Source organism: Psammomys obesus, unplaced genomic scaffold, assembly GCF_907164565.1.
Source record: "Psammomys obesus unplaced genomic scaffold, mPsaObe1.curated_primary_1811, whole genome shotgun sequence".
NCBI lineage: Eukaryota > Metazoa > Chordata > Mammalia > Rodentia > Muridae > Psammomys > Psammomys obesus.
The window spans coordinates 20,963,721-20,983,987 of NW_026595981.1; the positions used below are offsets into that span (position 1 = coordinate 20,963,721).

At 50.9% G+C, this 20,267-nt stretch overlaps 1 protein-coding gene and 1 long non-coding RNA gene across 2 annotated transcripts; one reads left to right on the plus strand and one right to left on the minus strand.

Moving 5' to 3' along the window:
• Positions 1–4,594: 4,594 nt before the first annotated feature.
• On the minus strand, positions 4,595–7,659 carry LOC129686558 (uncharacterized). Its single transcript, XR_008721634.1, has 2 exons — positions 7,282–7,659; positions 4,595–5,120 (listed from the first exon to the last, which is right to left on the minus strand). It is a non-coding gene; the product is annotated as an uncharacterized LOC129686558 (long non-coding RNA).
• Positions 7,660–7,666: 7 nt separating this feature from the next.
• Positions 7,667–19,922, plus strand: Copz2 (COPI coat complex subunit zeta 2). Its single transcript, XM_055620609.1, has 9 exons — positions 7,667–7,832; positions 8,510–8,584; positions 11,727–11,808; positions 12,320–12,411; positions 12,729–12,784; positions 13,413–13,490; positions 15,044–15,095; positions 15,750–15,788; positions 19,583–19,922. Exons 1-9 carry the CDS (start codon positions 7,731–7,733, stop codon positions 19,628–19,630), a joined length of 624 nt encoding a protein of 207 aa, XP_055476584.1. The 5' UTR covers positions 7,667–7,730; the 3' UTR covers positions 19,631–19,922.
• The last annotated feature ends 345 nt before the right edge of the window (positions 19,923–20,267 follow it).

Below are 20,267 nucleotides of genomic sequence, written 5' to 3' on the forward strand. Positions count from 1 at the left end.
GACCCCGCATTAGAAAGAAAAAGTAGCCAGATGTGGTGGTCCATGTCTTCTAATCCTAGCATTCTGGAGGTGAAAGCAGAAAGGTCAGGAGTTCAAGGCCACCCTTCTTACCTAGCAAGTGTGAAGAGAATCTGAGGCCTAGCCGGGGAGAGTGTCATGAGACCTGTCTTAAAACAAAAACAAAACAAAACAACAACAACAACAAAATCCATCTATAGAAGGGTCTCTCCCTCTCCAGCACTATGCAATCCAGAAGAATGGGCCAGATAGGACTGCCTGGGATTGCTTTCCTACAGGCCTCCTGAGAGATTCTAGAGGTATATCCTGTCAATACTAAAAACGTTAACACATGCGCCTCGCAAAGGAAATCAATTGGCTTTCCAGCTACTTCAGACATCTGGTCTCTTTTCTTTTGTGGTAATCATCCTGCGCCCCCATCAACCCATCAGAAGAGGCATGCCTCCTCCTCAGCTTGCTGCCAGCCCCTTCCCCCTCCATTACCGCAGTGCTTCTCCTCAACCTTGGCTGCACAAGAGCCACCTAGGGAGCAGTGACCCAGTCCCACCCCAGACGGATGAGATCTGCTCCCCATCCCCTGCATTTTGTAAAAATGGCCTCCGGTGATGCTAATGTGTAGACAGAGTAGGGAATACATCACTAGCTTGGAGCAAGAATCCAGGTAGGATGAAACCCACATTAGTGCTAACGCCCAGACCAGAATCATCCTCCTACTTCAGGGCGTGCTCTTCTTGACCTCCACAGTGAAAACACCCCATTGTTCATTCACATCTCTGCAGAACATTTTTTGAAGCTGAGTTCAACTTGTCCCATAGGTCTCCCAGAATCGCCCCAAACAAAATTGGGCAATGTTTTGTCGTGTAGTTCTCGGATTGACATGTCACCCTCAGGCAGGTGAGTTGCAAGGTGAGCAGAGTGGGCGGTTTAGATTTAGATGGGTCTAAAATTCCAGCTTTGTCATTTACCGCTTGGTCTAGCCTTAGCTAAATGAAGGCAACAACATACTTACAAATCTTAAAACGCAGATTACAGCCAGGCATGCAGGTGCCCACCAGTATTCCTAGCACTTGGGAAGTTGATGCAGGAGAACTACTATGAGTTCAAGGCTAGACAGAACTGTACCGTGAGTTCCAGGCCTACCAAGGCTATGCAGCAAGACACTGTCTCAAAACGAAGAAGAAGGAGGAGGAGGAGGAGGAGGAAGAAGAAAGTCAGACTATGTATGTGAAGCCATTCACGAATGAGGTGGAGCTGAGCATAAGATTTATTTATTTATTTTGAGACAAGATCTCGTGTAAATGAGGATGGCCTCAAGCTTGCTAAGTAGTCAAGGTGACTTTAGCTCCTGCTGTTCCTGCCTCTGCCTCCCGAATGGGGGAATACAGACACGCGCCACCATGCCAGGCTTCCTTTCTTGGCTCTCTCCACCTCTCCACCCACTCTGCAGCTTTGTCTCGGAGAAATTGAAGAAGTGAGAGGTGTCCCCAGGATGGTCTGTGGAAGCCCATCCTGCAGACAGGGCAGAGACGCTTCCGTTTTCTGCGTCGTGTGTCTGGCACAACATAGGCGGGTCTCATATTCTGAAACATACGCCCCTCCCCCCCCTCGGCATTACAGCAGGAAGGATTGGGGCTGGTGCCTGAGAGACAGAGCTGTTTCTTCTTGTCACACAGGAACAGATGCTGAAATCCCAGGACAGACAGCACAGACATGGCAGCAGCAGGAGGTGAGTCAGAGGAAATGAGATGATCTCCTCTCCAAGAAATACCAGGGCCCACAGGAGAGCCTCACTGGAAATGCCTGACCCCAGGGGCTCCAAAAGAAAAAGAACAGTCATGAGCGCAGCTTCGGCATGGACTCCTAGAGAGGTACCCATCACACAATCGTGGAGGAAGCAGAGGAAAGAGAGCCCCAAAGACTATATGTTGGTTTTGCTTTTAAGGATTTATTTTGATTTTTTATGTGTGTGTGTGTGTATGAATGTCACATGTATGCAATGCTTGTGGGGGCCAGACAGAAGGCTTTGGAGTCTCTGCAACTAGAGTTACAGGAGGCTGTGAACTTCCTGATTTCCATGCTGCATATTAAACTCAGGTGCAGTCAAAGAGAGTCAAGCATTCTCTCTTCTTTCTTTTTCTTTCTTTCTTTTTCTTTCTTTCTTTCTTTCTTTCTTTCTTTTTTCCTTCCTTCCTCTTTCTTTCTTTCTTTCTTTCTTTCTTTCTTTCTTTCTTTCTTTCTTTCTTCTTTGATTTTTTTTTTTCAAAACAGGTTTTTTTCTGTGTAGCCATGGATGTCCTGGAACTCATTCTGTAAACCAGGCTGGCCTCAAACTCAGAGAGATCCACATGCCTCTGCCTCCCCCAAGTGCTGGGATTAAAGGGGTGCACCACCACCTCTCCAGGTTTGAAGCAAGCTCTCCTAACCAGTAAGCTAATGAAGCATCTCTTCAGCCTCTGTTTTCATTTTATTATTATTTTATTGTTGTTTTGTGGTTTTGTTTGTTTTTTTTAGACAGTGTGCCGTTCTGGCTGTTCTGGAACTCACTCTGTAGACCAGGCTGGCCTCAAACTCACAGAGATCCGACTGTCTCTACCTCCATGAGTGCTGAGATTACAGGCGTGCACCACCAAGCCTGGCCCTTGATTTGTCTTTCGAGGCAGAGTTTCCCCAAGCATCCAGGTCATCCTCAAACGTGCAATCCTCCTGCCTCATCCTTTTGAGAGGCTAAGGTTACAGGCACGCACCACTACCCCTAGTTCTCTGCCCTGTGATTTGTGAGGCAAGGGTGCGCTCGTTCATGTGTGTGCACACGGGTGGAGGGCAGGGGGACAAGCTCAGGCCTCATCTCCAAGAATGCGGCCCACCTGTTTTGATACTGGGTCTCTTACTGGTCGGGAGCTCCCAATGAAACTAGTGTGGTTGCAAGCCCTAGAGAACCTCGTCCGTCTGTCTCCAGAGCGTGGCCCAGGCCCAGGCCCAGGCCTGGCATTTTCACGTGGGTCTAAGGACTGACCTCGGGCCTAAGGCTTGTGAAGGCAAGTTCTTTGCTGACTGGTTTTAAACACCGCCATGGCTCCTCTACTCTGGGCAGACTACCCAAGCCAATTTGTCTGTTGTTGCACCTGTGAGCTCCTCCAGAGCCGGCTACGAACTGGAAAGTCTTCTCCGGCTGATCCTTTGCCAAGGAGACTGCCCGACCGACGTCACTTCCACTGGAGAGCCCGATCAGTGTTTACCTGGAAGCTTGCTTAAGGTATAACTGTCAGGTCCAAAGTCCTCCTTTCCCCCAAATGGCTGGTGACACTGTCCTACATAGAAGGACTCCGGCCCAGTAAACAGAAGGACGGTTACTGAGTGAACAAGCCTGAAGGCTTCTGTTCTCTAGAAAAGGAGATCTCAGAAGGGCGATTTCCGTTCCCTGGGAACCTCCCATAACCTTCCCCCAAAGGTCAGCTACTTCTGGAAGGGTACCTAGCTCCTGACCAATCAAACAGCTTCTGTCAGCTCTGATCCCTACCCTGCTGACTGTCACATAAAACCTTCTTGGGCTTCTACCATTTTGTTTTTCTCTCCGTGCCCCCCCTCCTGTCAAGAGATGGCCTTGACAGTTCGATTTCTAAGAAATCTTTCTTTCTGCCTGTGAAGCGGTCTAGTTTGGTAGTTTCTCGGCACCGTCACTTAGAGTAACCATTCCTGAGAGGTGGTTGGGAGGATCCCGGGGGTTCTGTTGAGGGCTTGGGAGGAGCTGCCATTGAAGAACATGTCTTTTTTTTTTTTTTTTCCTTTATATAGCCTGGTTGTCCTGAACTCACTTTGTAGACCAGGCTGGCCTCGAACTCACAGCAATCCATCTGCCTCTGCCTCCCAGAGTGCTGGGGTTACAGGGGTGTGCCACCAGGGCCCCCACCATCTCACTTTCTAAAATTATCTTTTCTTTATTTTATATGTAGCAGTGTTTTGCCTGCATAAATGCTTGTGCACCACGGACTTCCTGTGCCCACAGAAGACAGATGGCAGCACTGGATCCCCTGGTACTGGAGCTACAGACACTTGTGAGCTGCCACATGGGTTCTAGGAACTGAACCCTAGTCCTCCGAAAGAGCAGCCAGCGCTCTTAACCACTGAGCCATCTCTCCAGCCGCAACATCTAATTCTTAGAAGGTTTAATTTGAAGGTTCTGAACTTACTGACTCATCACTGAACTTAAGATGTGAAGCGGTCCTGCTGATTTTGAGACTAGCAGCCACAGAGGTGGAGCTGGTGAAGTGAAGGGGGTCCACAGATCCTGAGATTCCTTCCTGGCCATTCTCACTCCCTCTCTGCCTAGTGCCTTCCTCATTGCCCCCATGGGGCCACCCTAGCTCTCTCAGGCTTCTATCTCCCCAGGTCTTCTGTCCCTTCTTTGGAAGACTGACTTTCTCCCAGTGTGGGTACCACAAACCAAACAGAGGCTAGGAAATGACCCAAGGAGGTTTTTTTGGTGCTGTTCTTATATAAATGAGCTAAAATAAATAAATAAATACATACATACATACATACCATGTCCCCAAAATATCAAGGCACTGAAAGAGTCAAATCTTTTTTTGTTTGTTTATTTGTATGTTTTGTTTTGTTTTGAAGTTGTAAACTAGCTCCTCTTTGTTTGGGGAGTCAGCTCGCATTCTCTCCAAACTTCTGGAACTGCAGCTGGGTGCTGGCCGCCTTGGTGCCCTTGAGCACACTGAACTGTACTGTCTTGCTCTGGGGCCTGCACTCACCCACGGTAATGACGTTATCTATCTGCAGGCCTCTGAAGCAGGGGACAGAGGCACAGATGTGTGTGCTTTTTCAAAGCAATTGTAGTAGAGACGTAGCAGGGAGAGTCCCCGTGGGTGACAATGGTCCTCTTCATCCTCAGCTTGGTCGCTGCACCGGTGTCCATCCTCACGTGGTGGAGACAGTACCAGTGAATGGGGCATTTCTTTTCTAGATGGGTGCCCTCCACGGACTCTTTGAGTAACTGGAGGAGGGGGCTTCTTCTTGCCAGCTTCTCCCAGCCAATCCCTCTTCTTGTTTTAAAAGATCATGGGCTGCTTTGGGGTAAACACGCTCAGCCTGAATATCTGCAGCCCGCAAAAAAATCCCAATCAATTGTATAATATGTCCAACCAGCGTGACCATTAATATAACTTCTTATGATTTAGACTCCCGACAAAATGCCCAGATACTGGGCTCCCAACACACACACACACACACACACACACACACACACACACACACACACGTTGCAGGACCATACTCAAAATTACAACACTGCAAGCCTGCAAGGAAAAGAGGTTCAGTAAATCAGTGGGCAGTTACTCAGATGTCTTCCTGGCTCACTCTATGACTTTGTTCTGCTCTTGCTCAAGTCTTGCTTGTTTGTTTAGTTGGGCTATTTTACATTTATTTATTGTGTAGGTCCATTTGTGTGTGCACACCTCAGCTTAAAGATAAAAGTCAGGACCCGGCTGTGGTGAGACACATCTTCAATCCCAGCACTCAGGAGGCAGAGAAGGCGGATCTCCCTGAGTTTGAGGTCAGCCTGGTCTACAAGGCAAGTTCCAGGACTTGCTAAGGCTACACAGAGAAACCCTGTCTCGAAAAATAAAAAGAAGGGGCTGGAGAGATGGCTCAGGGGTTAAGAGCACTCACTGGCTGTTCTTCCTAAAGGTCCTGAGTTCAATTCCCAGCAACCACATGGTGGCTCACAACCATCTATCGTGAGATCTGGTGTCCCCTGCTGGCACAGACATACATGCAGACAAAACACTAGTGAAGACGAATTAAAAATAATTTATGTATTTTTTTTTAAAGAAGTCAAAGGAGATTAATTATGGATTCTTCCTCCTACCATGTCGATTCTGGGACTCAAATTCAGGCCGGAAAGAGAGTGTTGATATGGTCTGCAGCAGGCAAGACAGAGTGAACTAGCAGAGGAGCGTTTTGATGAGGAATTTCATTATTACTACCACTCCTATTGCTATTATTATTTGGTTTTTGGAGACTGGGTTTCTTGGTGTAGCCCTAGCTGCCTGGATCTCACTCTGTAGACCTAGCTAGCCTGCCTCAGCCTCCCAAGTGTTGGGACTAAAGGGGTGAGCCACATCCAGATGATGATGATGATGATGATGACTGAGACAGGCTCTCCCTATGCAGCCCTAGGTGGCCTAGAACTTGCTATGGAGACCAGGCTGGGCTCAGATTCACGGAAGTACACCTGCTTCTGCCTCCTAAGTGCTGGAATTAAAAGTATGCACTACCATACCCGGCAAAGTATATGTATGTATGTATTTTTGCGTGTGCTTTCTTGTCTGTATGTGTACCGCATGTATGCAAGGCCAGTGGAAGACAGAAAGGGGTGTCAGATCCCCACCCAGAACCTGGTGGTTGTGAGCCACCTGATGCGTGTGTGGGATCTGAGCTTGGGTCTCCTGCAGGAGCAGCGAATACTCTTGACTATTGAGCCGTCTCTCCAGCCCCCTTGATGAGGAGGATATTTAAGAAGAAACTTTCGGGCCAGTAAGATGGCTCAGTGGGTGAAGACGCTTGCCACCAAGCCTGACAACTTAAATATCCAACCCCCAGGACCTAGAAGGAGAGAACTGATGCTCTGAGTCCCACATGAGTGCTGTGGCACCCCTCCCCCATCAATCAATCAATCAATCAATCAATCAATCAATGGAACAGTAAGTGTACATTTTAAAAACATAAAAGGTGAAAGTTGAGCCGGGCACGGTGGCACATGCTTGTAATCTCAGCACTGAGGGAGGCAGAGGCAGTAGGATCGCTGTGAGTTCGAGGCCAGCCTGGTCTACAAAGCAAGTCCAGGACAGCCAAGGCTACACAGAGACAGCCTGTCTTGGTGAGAGTTGGAAAGAGGAAGGCTTGATGTCGTCAGTGGGAGGAAGCCCGTGTGAACTCTCTGAGATGTGCCACTACGACAGTCTACTCTGAGGCCCTGAAGGGCAGAATGAGGAAAACCTCTCCTGTCCAAAGCCTGGGGACCGGCTCAATCAGCTTGAAAAGGTCACAGGAAGCCTGACTCTCCTCAATCGGTATGTCAGAACACCTCCTTCCCAGGCACGACTTTTGACACACAGTGCGAGCACTTGCTGGAAAAGCCACGCCACACCTGTTGGTGTTCTGAATGGCCGCCCAAGCACTTCACCGCCCAAGCACTCTGACCGGCATGGTCCAGGGGCTCAGGCTGCATCACAGATGTGTGCTACTCGCCTTACCCACCTCTGGGTCCTGAAAAAGTCTGGAGGAAGGTGTCCTTCAGCCCAGGATTCTTTTTCCCAAGTAGCTTGAGAGGAAGGGGAGGACTCTTCTCCACCGAGGGGGCTCCACCTGGTCTCACTGACCGGCCCTGTCCTGAGGTCCAAAAGGGAGACTCGACATAAGATGTCCTGAGCAAACAGTGAGCCTTACCTGACGTTCAGGCTCAGCCACGTGGAGACCTCTAGCTCCCCCACCCCACCCCCCGCCAGGCCAGAAGAGGCAGAGAGCGGGGAGAGGGGCCGGGTGGGGAGAGGAGGTCCTGCGGCGTGGGGGCCGGGCCACGCAAAGCTCGGCCCGGCAGAGGGGGCCGCGTCCCGGGGCCAGCCACGCAGGACTGGGCGGAGGGGCCGCGTCGCGGTGGGGGGCGGACGCGGGGCGGGGCGGCGCTGTCAGTGCAGGCAGCGAGCGGAATGCAGCGGCCGGAGGCCTGGCCACGTCCTCACCCGGGGGAGGGGGCCTCGGCCGCCCAAGCGGGGGGCGCAGCGCCGCCCACCCGAGCCGCGGAGCCGCGGGTACGGAGCACGGAGTGCGGGGTCCCCGGGGCGGCAGGACTGGGAAGGGGGTGGGGGGTGGGGGGGAAACGACAGCCGATTTGCCTAGGGCTCCCGCGCTGGGAACTTTGCACCGTCCCTGCCGAGAGGGAGTCCGGGCCCAGGGAGGGGAGAAAAAGTTCGTCCTGGAGCGCAGGAGCGAGGAGGCCTGGCCCGAGTGGAGAACTTCGGGGTGGGGGGAGGGAGCTGAAGTTCTGGGGAACTTGCGGCAGTGATGGGGACTGGCTGGGGCGGCGGGGATGGGGGTGGAGGGCTGGCGGGACGAGGGGGGAGTGGGAGTGGCGAGGTGGTCTGGTTGGGCCCCCTTGCCCCGGGGTGATGGCCGCGCTGCTGGAGCTGGGGGTCAGCTGGACGTGTGGAGGCTCTCGGCGCCGCTGTTCCCTGGGCCCAGGTTCTGTGATACACTCCGACTCGGGCTCTGGAGCAGTCAGTGCATGACAGAACTTGGGTCCGGTAGGACTTTCTGCACCCAGCGGACTCAGCGGCCGCTCCTCGGACCTGCGGTGGACCTGCCTGGGAGTGGAGTGGGCACCGGAAACGGTCCATGTGGCATGGGGTTGGGCTGGAACCAGCTGTGGGTTGGAGGTTAGCTGGCTCCCTAGAGCCGCTTGGAGTCAGGAGTTCCTTCCCCGTGTCAGTTTCAGGAACCTTCTCTCTACACCGTCAAGGCTGTCTTCATCCTAGATAATGACGGGAGAAGGCTGTTGGCCAAGGTAAGCCCTCACCGCAAGAACCCTGAAGACAGTGACACACGTCCAAGAAAAGCGGTCCCCACCCAGCCCATTTGACTCCTATAGAAGAAACTCTGCCTTCTGGATGGCAGAGCAGCCCCGCCTAGGTTCTATAGAAGAAATCAGTTTGTCCACGCTATACCTTATCAATCTAAGGGCGCCTGGCGGGCGGGTGGGTCAGGGGAGTCCCTGCTGTCTCTACTCATGTTTCCTGACGTGTCTTCTCCCTGTCCTTGCTCTGCCCAGCTGCACCCTGGGTGTGAGCTGCTCCACCAAAGGGATCAGTGGAGAGCTGAGCCTGGGACCTAGGAATCCAGAGTCCCTAAATACAAAAGCGACCTGTGTGCTTTTGTGTTTTAGCTTGGTAAACGTAAAGGACTTAGCACAGTGATTTAGAGTCGGGTGGGGTTCGGGAGGCCTTGTAGTCCTGCTCTTGTAGTCCTTCAGAGATGCAGAAGATAAAGTGTGGAGAAGCTTAACTAGGTTTCCTGGGGTCAAGGGGTTAGTCTCACCGCGAACACAGACTCAGGGTTTAGATCTGGGGCTCCAGGTGGTTTTCCTCGAACTCCTTTTCAGTTGTTTGGCATCCGTCCTGCGTGGCCCGGGTGAGATGAGCTAAAACTAAATCTGAAGCTAAGTCTCAGGGAAGACCAGGGTGCTTGCCTCCATGCGTAGCAGCTTGAGTTGGACTCTGAATTCACATGGTGAAAAGAGGGGACAGGTCCCCTCACCTTGTCCTTTGGCCTCCAAACTTGCCTCCCCCAACGCATACACCCTAAATAAATAAATGTTAAAAAGTTAGGTGTAGTGGCCGACACCTTTAATCCCAGCATTTGGGAGGGAAGGCAGAGACAGGAGGATTTCTGTGAGTCCGAGGCCAGCCTGGTCTACAAATAGAGTTCCAGGGCAGCCAGGGCTACACAGAGAAACCCTGTCTCGAAAAAAACAGAACAAAACAAAAATGTAGAAAGAAAAATCTGTGGCGCCCTAAATTCCTGCCGCACTGAAGGCCAGACAGTGGTGCATGCTTTTAACCTGGCACTCAGGAGACAGAGGCAGATGAACCTCTGAATCTGAGGCCAGCCTTGTCCACATAGGGACACGACAGCTGGGGATACATACGATACCTATTTAAAAAGCAAACACAAGGGCCTGGAGAGATGGCTCAGAGATTGAGAGCACTGACTGCTCTTCTGGAGGTCCTGAGTTCAATTCCCAGCAACCACATGGTGGCTCACAACCATCTATAATGAGATCGGATGCCCTCTTCTGGACTGCAGGTGTACATGCAGACAGAACATTGTATACATAATAAACAAATAAATCTTAAAAAAATAAAAGCCACAAAACCCGCTAGATATAAATAAATAATGCTCTCCTGTCACTGATGTAATTAACTGTAGCAGAAATATATTTCTGTAGCAGAAAATTACTTTGTCTTGTTGTGTTGTGGACCAGGTTGGCCTCAAACTTCTGCTTTTCCTGCTTCTGCCTCTTGGGTACTGAGATCACAGGCAAGCATGGAATGCCTTGCTCTAACTTTTTTGTTTGTCTATTTTTCTTTTTCTTTCTTTTCTTAACTCTCTCTTTTTTTTGAGACAGGGTTTCTCTGTGTAGTCCTGGCCATCTTGGAACTCACTCTGTAGACCAGGCTAGCCTAGAACTCAGAGATCTGCCAGCCTCTGCCTCCCGAGTGCTGGGACTAAAGAATATCATCACAATCAGCCCCTAATTATTTTTGTTTATTTCTTTTTTTGAAAATAAGGACTCACTCTATAACCAAGGCTGGCCTGGAACTTACTGTGTAGCTCAGGCTAGCCTGGAAGTCACAGTGATCCTGCCTCCCAAGTGCTAAGATTACATGTGTGAGCCAGCCTTTTTTTTTCTTTTTTTAGACAGGGTCTCATATAGTCAAGGCCGGCCTGGAACTCCTAATCTCCCTGCTTCTTTCTCCCAAGTGCTGGGATTCCAGGCATATGACACCACACCCAGCTATACGAGCTGTAAGATCTAAGTCAGCTATTAAATCTGTTAGAGCCTTTCTACTTGTTGGAGCTGAAACTTAGTGCTCACAGCATTCAGAGGAGCTTGTTCACTGTGGTGGAGACAGCAGAGCGACTGAGACGATCAGCTGGCCTGCAGAGTTGACTACCGAATGCAAAACTCGCATGCAGAAAATTGAGCTGACCACGCCTTGCTTCAGCAGATGGGCAGAGGTGGATGGCATTGCCAGAGCTTCTGGGGCCTCCTCCTGGAAGCTCCTACCCTCGTTATATACTAAGAAATTGAAGATAAAGCGGTGGTGATACATGCCTTTTAATCGTACCTCTGGGAGGTGGAGGCAGGTGGATTTCCTTTCAAGGCTAGCCTGGTCTACAGAGTGAGCTCCAGGACAGCCAGGGCTACACAGAGAAGTCTTGTCTGAGGGAAGGAAGGAAGGAAGGAAGGAAGGAAGGAAGGAAGGAAGGAAGGAAGGAAGGAAAGAAAGAAAGAGGAAGGAAAGAAAAAAGAAAGAAGGTAAGAAGGAAGGAAATTGAGAATTGAGGATATCTTGGTCTACATAGACCATTCCAGGCCAGCTGGGTGGAGATCCTGTCTCAAAAATAAAATAAAATAATCGAGACAGGGGCTAGAGAATGGAGGTTAGCAGCAGGCGAAGCACTTGTCTAGCGTGCCTAAGGTCCTGGTGCCATCCCCAGCACCTCAAGGAAGGAAATGAACTGGAAAAGAGAAAAGAAGCTGGGAGACAGGTCAGTGGTAGAGAACTTTTTTAATCAGCTGTGAAGTCCCAGTTTGCAAGCCCTCCGGCACTGCTGCAAAGAAAGAATTACAAGAGGAAGGAAGAAAGGGAGAGAGGGAGGTGGAGAGAAAGGGAGGGAGAAAGGGAAAGGGAGAAAGGGAGGGAGGAAGGGAGGGAAGAAAGGAAGGAGATACCCAAATGGAGACCCCAAACATTCTCAGTGTTTCTTTGCTTTGATTTTCTTTGCTTGGAATTTGTTTATGGAGACCAGGGAGCAGACAGAGCCTGGAGGGAGGTGACAAGGAGGTCCAGCTCAGCCATCCGGGTCCCAAGGCCAGGGCTGGCTCTAAGCAATGGCTATTGCCTCTCCTTTCTTTCTCACAGTATTATGATGACACATTTCCCTCCATGAAGGAGCAGATGGTTTTCGAGAAAAATGTCTTCAACAAGACCAGCCGCACTGAAAGTAACGCCTGCCCATCCTCCGCTGGAACTCTCAGATGACTGAGCACCAGTGTCTGTCATCTTCCCCATCTGGACACATCTGTCCGTGTTGACCTTCCCCACCCACAGGCCATTTCCCTCTCTTCTGAGGCTCTTTGTCTTCTCCTCCCCAGCTGCTTTCCACTCCCTTCTTTCATTCATCTTTCAACCTTTACTCCCCATCACTCCTGCCCCCTCCCCCGCCTCATCCTCCCCGTTGAGGAGGCCAGCTATGCTATGTGCCCCCTACACACACTTGAATCTGGTCCTAGGGCATCGCATGGGATGGAGGGTGGGTCAGCCTTAAGCTGGGCTTGTTGACTCCTCAACAGGAGGCCTTCTCAAGCCATATGGAATGGGACCAAGAACACAGAGTAGCCTCCTGGTAGTGGGAAAGGAAGTAGGAAATGAAGGGAGAGGCTTGGGGAGCAGAGACCAGGCTAGCCCCAGGCCGGGGTGAGGGTGTGCTGATTTGAGAGCCTTCCTCCTTCTAGGTGAGATCGCATTTTTGGGGGGCATGACTATCGTCTACAAGAGCAGCACTGACCTCTTCCTGTATGTGGTGGGCTCTTCCTCAGAGAATGAGGTGAGTTTAGGAGGTTGGGTGGCAAGAAGAGCCTGTCCTGGGGTGGAGGTGGGTTCTGGAGGCTCACTGGTACCCTAGGATCTGGGGGTGGAAGGGCAGCCAGGATGGGTCTCTCTGCAATAATGCACATCCAGAAAGTTCCCTAGGTCCCTTGGGAATCATCACACACCTCAAGTCAAAGTGCTGCTAGCCTCTAGCCAAGCTCTCTGTGACAAGGGAGTGCTTCCCATCTGGCCCACCCAGGGAGCTCAGAGGCCTTCTTTGGACCTCAAAGCTTCAGCTCTTCTCTTTCTCTCCTCCCACGCCGTCCTCCCTAGCTGATGCTCATGTCTGTTCTTGCCTGCCTGTTTGACTCCCTGAGCCACATCTTAAGGTAAGTGAGGCCCTCTGCACTCCAGTGCCCTGGCTCCAGGCCTTTCCCTTTGTCCCAGAGGCAAGGCTCCTCCTGCTGTCCTCCTTCAACCCCTGCAAGTCTTCAAACCAGAGTGGCTCCCTTCAACCCCCATCCGCCACCTCCATGCCTCCCCAGGCAGAACCAAACATAGGGTATGACCAACTCAAGACACTGAATTGCCTGAGGTCACATAAGTTCCAAACACAGGGAGGGCAGAGAGGCCAGGGAGATGGGGAGAGGAAGGTCTTGTTACATGGACCACACTGGCCTTCCCACCCAGCCCTCCTTCCTCAGTCTCCTGAGTGCTGGAGCTATGGCGTGCGCCACCACGCCCAGCTTTATGAACAGTATTTTTAACTTGAGATTCAGAGTTGGTTTTCCCTGCACCCCCCAGTCAGTTACTGATTCCTACTCCAGGAGCACGGCCTAGCCTGCACTGTGCTCAGGACTCCCTGGCAACAGTTCCGCTCCCAATGCCTTTTATTCTCCTGCCTTGGCCTTGCTGGGAAGGAAGGGGTGCTAAAGGAAGAGGAGCGCCCTTCTTTAGAGAGGACCCCCTGGTTCCCCTCGGCCACTAGGAGGCTTAGGTGCTTGTGTCTGCCCTCAGGAAGAACGTGGAGAAACGCTGGTTGCTGGAGAACATGGACGGAGCCTTCTTGGTGCTGGATGAAATTGTAGATGGCGGGTGAGGAGGGGATTGGGAGAAGAGGTGTCAGGGATACTCAGAATAGCCTTTGTGGGCTCGGTGCTGGGGGGACATACTGGTCATCTATCTCTCTGGCCAACTCATCTGCCCTTCTCCTACCTATTCCTGCGTATTCCAACCTGCTCGTGAGCATGGAGGGGCAAATCACTAGCAGCCAAAGTCCAGCCAAACGGGAGGGTAGCCTGATAGCCACCTACAGTTGGCGGTCAGCCGGATAGGTCGAGTTTGGGGAAATCCAGGTTGGTTTCTAGGACCTCAGCCAGAGTATCCCACCTCCAACGCCTGCTGGATACACGACACCCATTCTCCTTGCGTCTACTTTCCCTGCCAGTAAAACGGAGAAAAAGAAACTATCACAGAATGAAGTGTATAAAGCCCAACATTCTCAGACGGGCGTGGTGGCACACGCCTGTGATCCCAGTGCTCAGGAGGCAGAGGTAGGCAGACCGACGTGAGTTAGAGGCCAGCCTGGTCTACAGAGCGAGTCCAGGACAGCCAAGGCTACACAGAGAAACCCTGTCTCGAAAAACAAACAAAAAACCCCCCAAAAAACAACAAAAAGCCCATAGTTCTCATTGGTAATTTGAGGTATTTTTATATTTTTTGTCTTTCTCCTCGATAAATATTACCTATTAGTATGCTAGCAGACTCCAAGACAATTGGGGGCCTTTATGAGAAAAGTTGGTTAGTAGAATCCCTTGAAAGAGGGGACAAACAGGGAAGGATAAAGCTCTGACTCTGGTAACAGAACCTTGTTGAATATCTTCTCTCCCCTCGCCTTCTTGCCTCAGTGCTGGAGACACTGGATTATAGCATCTTTGAAACACCTGCCCATTTTATGGCAGGGGAAATAGAGGGTCAGAGATTCTAGTAATTTATCAGAGGGCACACAGCAAGGGAATTAGCAGAGGAATTTCTTTCCATGGCACAGTACTGCCCAACTTAGGAGCAGGGTTCTCGAGGAGGTGGGGTACTGTGAATGCCTCAGTCCTCTTTCTGGTTTTATTAACTGCCTGCTGTTGCTTGGTGTTGTGCTGATGGCTGGGTTCTAAATGTGAGGAAGACCTAGCCCCTCCTCAAACTGCTCATCTTGACTGGGCTACCCTGATCTCAGTTCAGGCTTTTTGTTTGTTTTGTTTTGTTTTTACCTGTTTGTTTACCTTTATCTTTGATTACTGTGTATCCTACAGCATGAGTGCAGAGGTCAGAGGACAACTGGTTGAGTCAGTTCTTTCCTTCTGCCACATGGGTTGCGGGGGTCTGTCTTGGGTTGTTGGGTTTTGGCAAGCACCTTTAACGGTTGTACCATCTCCCAAGCCCCTCAGCTGAGCTTTCACCCAGAGATGATCATGGAGGTGGACCACAGTAGAAAGTGGAGAAGGAGCAAAGCTGCGAGTCCCCCATGTGACTCCAGGACCACCTGTGACTCCGAAGGTTCCCTGGAGTTGACACAGGACATATTAAAGAGTATGTGGCTTGTCAGAGGGGGATCACGTCACTGACTCAGCCCCAACTTTTCCCTTATCTTGTAGTGTGATTCTGGAGAGCGATCCCCAGCAAGTGATCCAGAAAGTGAATTTTAGGGTAAGTCTTCCTGTACTCCACCCCCATCTTTTCCACACTGCCTCTTCCGTCTTCCCTACCCTTGTCCTTCCCCGGGCAGCAGGCTGTCAGGGCTCAGCTGGTGGGAGCCCAGCCACTCAGGCATCCAAGAGGGAAGTTTCCAGCTCATTCCCCATCAAATCAAAACAAAGCTCCTCCTCATCCTCCAATGAGAAGCCTGGGGTGCAGAAGTCACCCACCGAATCCTCAAAATGACTCCCAGAGACAGCCTTGGAGAGCGGACTGCCCTGGGGCTGTGCTTAGACTCCTCTGCTCTGGTTGAGCTTTTCCATGTCTGCAGTCTGGATGATACCTTTCCCCAGCTCCAGTTCCCTCTACCGGCCTCCCTTCACGCAAATAGAAGGCGCCCAGCTTGGTTAAGGGTGCTGCCCAGGGGTGGAACACTTGGCTAGCATGTGAATCCGTGGGTTTAATCCCCAGCAGTGGGGGATGGAGCAGAGGGGGTCCTGGCTCCCAAATGGCGGGCTTCAGGACCTCCACCTCCAGCTGCTAGGCAGGAATAAGGTGCAGCTCTGCACCATGCTGACCACACCCCTCACCCTGCAAGCCTTCACCTCTCTGGCTCAACTACTCCTCTCTGCCCTGACTCCACTCTGTGACTCTCCTCCCTCACAGACCGATGACAGTGGCCTAACAGAGCAGAGTGTGGCCCAGGTAAGCCCCTTGCATCTTCCTTGGCCAGAAACAGGCTAAAGGACATGGAGAGCCCAGTGCCCCAGGGGAGATAATGACAGTTAAGAAACCAGAGGTGGGGCTGGAGAGATGGCTCAGAGGTTAAGAGCACTGGCTGCTCTTCCGGAGGGCATGAGTTCAATTCCAGAAACCACATTGGTGGTCACAACCATCTATAATGAGATCTGGTGCCCTCTTCTGGTGTGCAGGCATACATGCAGACGGAACATTGCATACATATAAATAATTAAATCTTAAAAAGAAGGAAAGAAGGAAAGAAAAAAAAAAAAACAAAACCAAAAAACAGAGGCCTGCCTACCCGTAATCCCAGTACTCTGGGAGACAGAGGTAGGCAGATCTCTGCTCAAGTTTCAAGGCCAGCCTGGTCTACAAAGTGAGTCCATGACAGCCAAGGCTACACAGAGAAACCTTGTCTTGAGAAAGAAAAGAAAAGAAATCAGAGGTGTGGGGCAGAAAGAGCCACTGGACACTGTTGAGCTCTTGGGATGTGGGTGCTGAGAGATGGATGGGCGAATTACCACCTGCTCACCTCATCTCCTCCTTGAACTAGCTACCCGGATGATAATGCCTAGGTTATCTGTTACCCCGATGAAACAATGTGGAGGCTCAGATCCCTCATATTCCCTTAACCTGGACAGGATGCCATGTGGGAGTTTGTCTCAGCACTTAGCCTCAGTACTTAGGAGCCAGGCTGGGGTTGTTAAGGGCCTCCTCACCTGATGGTAGGTGATAAATTTCTGTACTCATCACTAAGTAGCCCAAAGTAGCCACACACCTGCACACTCCTATCTGGCAGTGTGTGTGTGTGTGTGTGTGTGTGTGTGTGTGTGTGTGTGTGTCCTGGTTACTGTCTGAAGATTGGGTCCTTAGTCTCATGAACTTCCCTACATAAGTTAGGGCCTGTGCCGTCAGGGGGATCACCAGATGTGACACCGCACTTCCCTGCACGCCCCTCATCACACCATCTGTCTGCTGGTCCCCCATGTTTCCTCGTGTTCTGCTGGAAAAGAATGTAGCCGCATGGCGGTTTCAGGGTGGAAGGAGGCTGGAAGAGCAGGGTGGAGTGGCTCAGCCCTTGGAAGGCTGAGGCTGGAGGATCTCAAGTTCAAGGCCCAGCACTGAGCTACATAGTGAGTTCCTCCAGTCCAGCCGGGGCTGTAGCATGAGACTTCATCTAAAATAAAACAAATCATGCTGGGAATCTCCGCGCCTGGGAGGTAGAGGCAGGAGGATCAGGAGTTCAAAGTCACATCAAGGTTGAGACTCTGTCTAAAAAAACGAAAAAATCCACTGAGATGTCTCAGCAAGTAAGGAACTTGCCTTCGGGCCTGATGACTGGAAGAGAGAACTGACTCCCCCACAAGGTGTTTGCTGACCTCTCCATAAACACACATTAAAATAAAACAAACCTTAAACATTTTTAAAGGGGAGTGTGGATGAGCAGAGCAGCAAGGACACGAGTTGGAGTTGGGGAGAGCTAAGGAGATGGCTCGGTGGTTAATCACACTGGCTGCTCTTGCAAGGGACCTGGGTTCAATTCCAAGCACACACATGGTGGCTCACAGCCGTTGGTAGCTCCGGTTCTAGGGAATCTGGTGTCTTCTGGCCTCTGCAGACACCAGGCACAGGTGTGGTGCACAGACGCGCATATAGACTAAACACCCATGCAAATGCAAATTAAAAAAAAAAAAGACTAAACACCCAATGCAAGTGAAAAATTTTAAAAAGAAAGGAAGAGGAAGACAGTTGGAGCTAGGCGTGGTAGAGTGCTCAGTAGGCACAAAGCCGTGGGTGTGATTCCTTGCAAGGCACAGTATGGTGTGGTGGTGTGTGTTTGTGATTCTAGCACTTCAGGTTTGGAGGCGAGGATCAAAAAGCAAGACTGTTTCAGAAACAAAACCAAGCTGGGTGGTGATGACACACACTTTTTTTTTTTTTAAGATTTATTTGTTTATTATATATACCGTGTTCTGCCTGCACGCCAGCAGAGGGCACCAGATCTCACGATAGATGGTTGTGAGCCACCCTGTGGGTGCTGGGAATTGAACTCAGGACCTCTAGAAGAACAGCCAGTGCTCTTAACCTCTGAGCCATCTCTCACCTTTAATTCCAGCAGTTGGGGAGGAAGAGGCAGAGGCAGGCAGATCTCTGTGAGTTTGAGGCCAGCCTGGTCTACAGAGCGAGTTCCAGGACAGCCAGAGCTACCCGGAGAAATCCTGTCACAAAACAAAGCAAAACAAAACAAAAAACCAACCAAACAAAACCAAAAACTAACCACCACCACCAAAACCCCACATATTCACAAGAGTCATCCTAAGGTTGTGCTTTACCAGCGAAAGTTGAATAGCAAAGTTACTCAGCATCTCTAGGGCTCTCAGAAGAAAAGAACCCGCCTTGCAGAACTATATGAATTAGGTGATTGGCAAGATGGCTCAGTGGATGAAGGCCATGTTGCCAAGCCTGAGGGACGTAGTTCAATCCCCACCTCAGCCCCGCTTGCCTCTGCCTCCCCAGTGCTGGGAGCAAAAGCATGGGCCACCACGCTAGCCTCACAAGGTGTCCTCTTACCTCTGTGTATGCACTGTGGCATTCAGACACACATATACACACAGGCACACACACACGAATAGATAAATAAATGTAAAAAAATTGTTTAAAGAACTAGAGGAACCAGTTCATGGATGGTTCTATGGTTCTTTCTATGGAAAGAGCCTAGAAAGTTAAGTCACACAAACTCAGGAAACATTTTCTATTTTTCTAAATGAACAAAGAATGAAGACTGAGCCAGGCACAGGCGTTTAATCCCAGCACTAGGGAGGCAGAGGCAGTTGGATCTCTGAGTTTGCGAGTTCGAGGCCGGCCTGGTCTACAGAGTGAGTTTCAGGATGGCCAGGACGACACAAAGAAACCCTGTCTCAAAAAAAAAAAAAAAAAAAAAAAAAAAGACTGGTACGGCCTTGTTATGTAGCCCAGGCTGCTCTTGAACTTGAACTCATCATCCTCCAGCCTCAAATTCTCAGGAGCTGAAATCACAGGCACCACACCTGAGTATTTGTGGAAATCTTAAAAAACAATACTTACAGCGTTGAGCATAAAATTAATTTTGGAGAGATGTTAGAGATGAGAGGGCTTCATGTCCCCAGGAAGGAGGGAGATTGCAGGAGAAAGGGACATACTCAGTGTGGGGGTGGATGTTTTTTTGTGGGGGGAGGGATGCAGAGGAGGCTTCATGCCCAGAGGGGCTGGTCACCTGAGGACCCGGATGTGCTGGCATCATGTCTGCACAGTGGTAAAGATATGGGGCACACACTAGATTGAGATGGTTGTTCTTAGCCATAGGAGCACACACACCCGACAGCTTCACCACATCAGCAAATGGCATGGGGTGCTGAGAACACACCCCAATCAAGGCCAGCATGGCAGGTCTGTTAAGGTATCAAGTGTCAAGAGCACAGGCATGGTTGAGCCTGGGCCCAGTCTCTGCCTGGTGATGGCACTGTGAGGAGGAATGACTGAGGCCTGGCATGGCTTGGGGGAGGCAGGGGCCAGAGCCACACCCACAGCTGGAGAGGCTTGGGCTTTGGCCAAGCTCAGCCGGCTGGGCCTGCCTTTTCCTCCGGAGCCTGGTCTCCTTTAAACCAAGCAGAGGCAAGCTGCTGCCACCTAGTGCCCGGGGCTCCTGTGACCTCCAGTAAAGGCACCCCTGATTAACATTCTCCTCAAATATTTCTCCCAACATCCTACCCTCGCCCCAGGTTCTTCAGTCAGCCAAGGAACAAATTAAGTGGTCTTTACTGAAATGAAGACCTTGGACTCAAGGCACCCTCCCCAGAGAGCCTTTTCCCAGTCCCCACAAAAGCCCCAAGACCTCAAGAGACAGAAGAGACCCGTCTGCCTTCTCAGGCCTCTCCCAGAACTGATCCCTGAGGTCTCCTGCCAGGGATTCCGAGAAGCAAAAGCTTGGCTCCAGCTCTGTCACCCCTGCTTAGTACCCTGGCCTTCCCCTGGGGCCACGGGAACCAACAAAGCTGCTTTCCCTCGGACCTCTGGCATTCTCAAGCCCTAGGCCTTAATAAACTTCCGTTTCTTGCCAAAGATCTCCTTTCTTGGCTTTGGAAGTTGTGTGTGTGTGTGTGTGTGTGTGTGTGTGTGTGTGTGTGTGATGTATCTTTTCTGATTCCCGGCGCTGCTTGCTGCTACGGAGTGGGCTATGCCTGTGGGTGGGGTCAGGGTGGGTCAAGGAAAAGGGAAGGATTTAACACAGCGAAGGATGCAACACTGAATCACTGGAGTTCCTTCCATGTGTGCGGCTAGGCACGACTGTGTGGCTTGGTAGGAGTCACAGTGACAAGAATAATATTCTTCCAGGAAAAGGGGAGCAGACCCTGTTTTGTGTGTGCAGAACACACAGGGGGGCTCCTCTAGGGATTCCTTGAGTCA

Excerpts from the sequence above, each read along its gene's own strand:
- Copz2 (XM_055620609.1), top strand. The coding sequence starts at position 7,731 with ATGCAGCGGCCGGAGGCCTGGCCACGTCCTCACCCGGGGGAGGGGGCC. Across the intron at positions 8,585-11,726 it reads GGAGAAGGCTGTTGGCCAAG|TATTATGATGACACATTTCC; the intron begins GTAAGCCCTCAC and ends TCTTTCTCACAG. Across the intron at positions 13,491-15,043 it reads GATGAAATTGTAGATGGCGG|TGTGATTCTGGAGAGCGATC; the intron begins GTGAGGAGGGGA and ends CTTATCTTGTAG.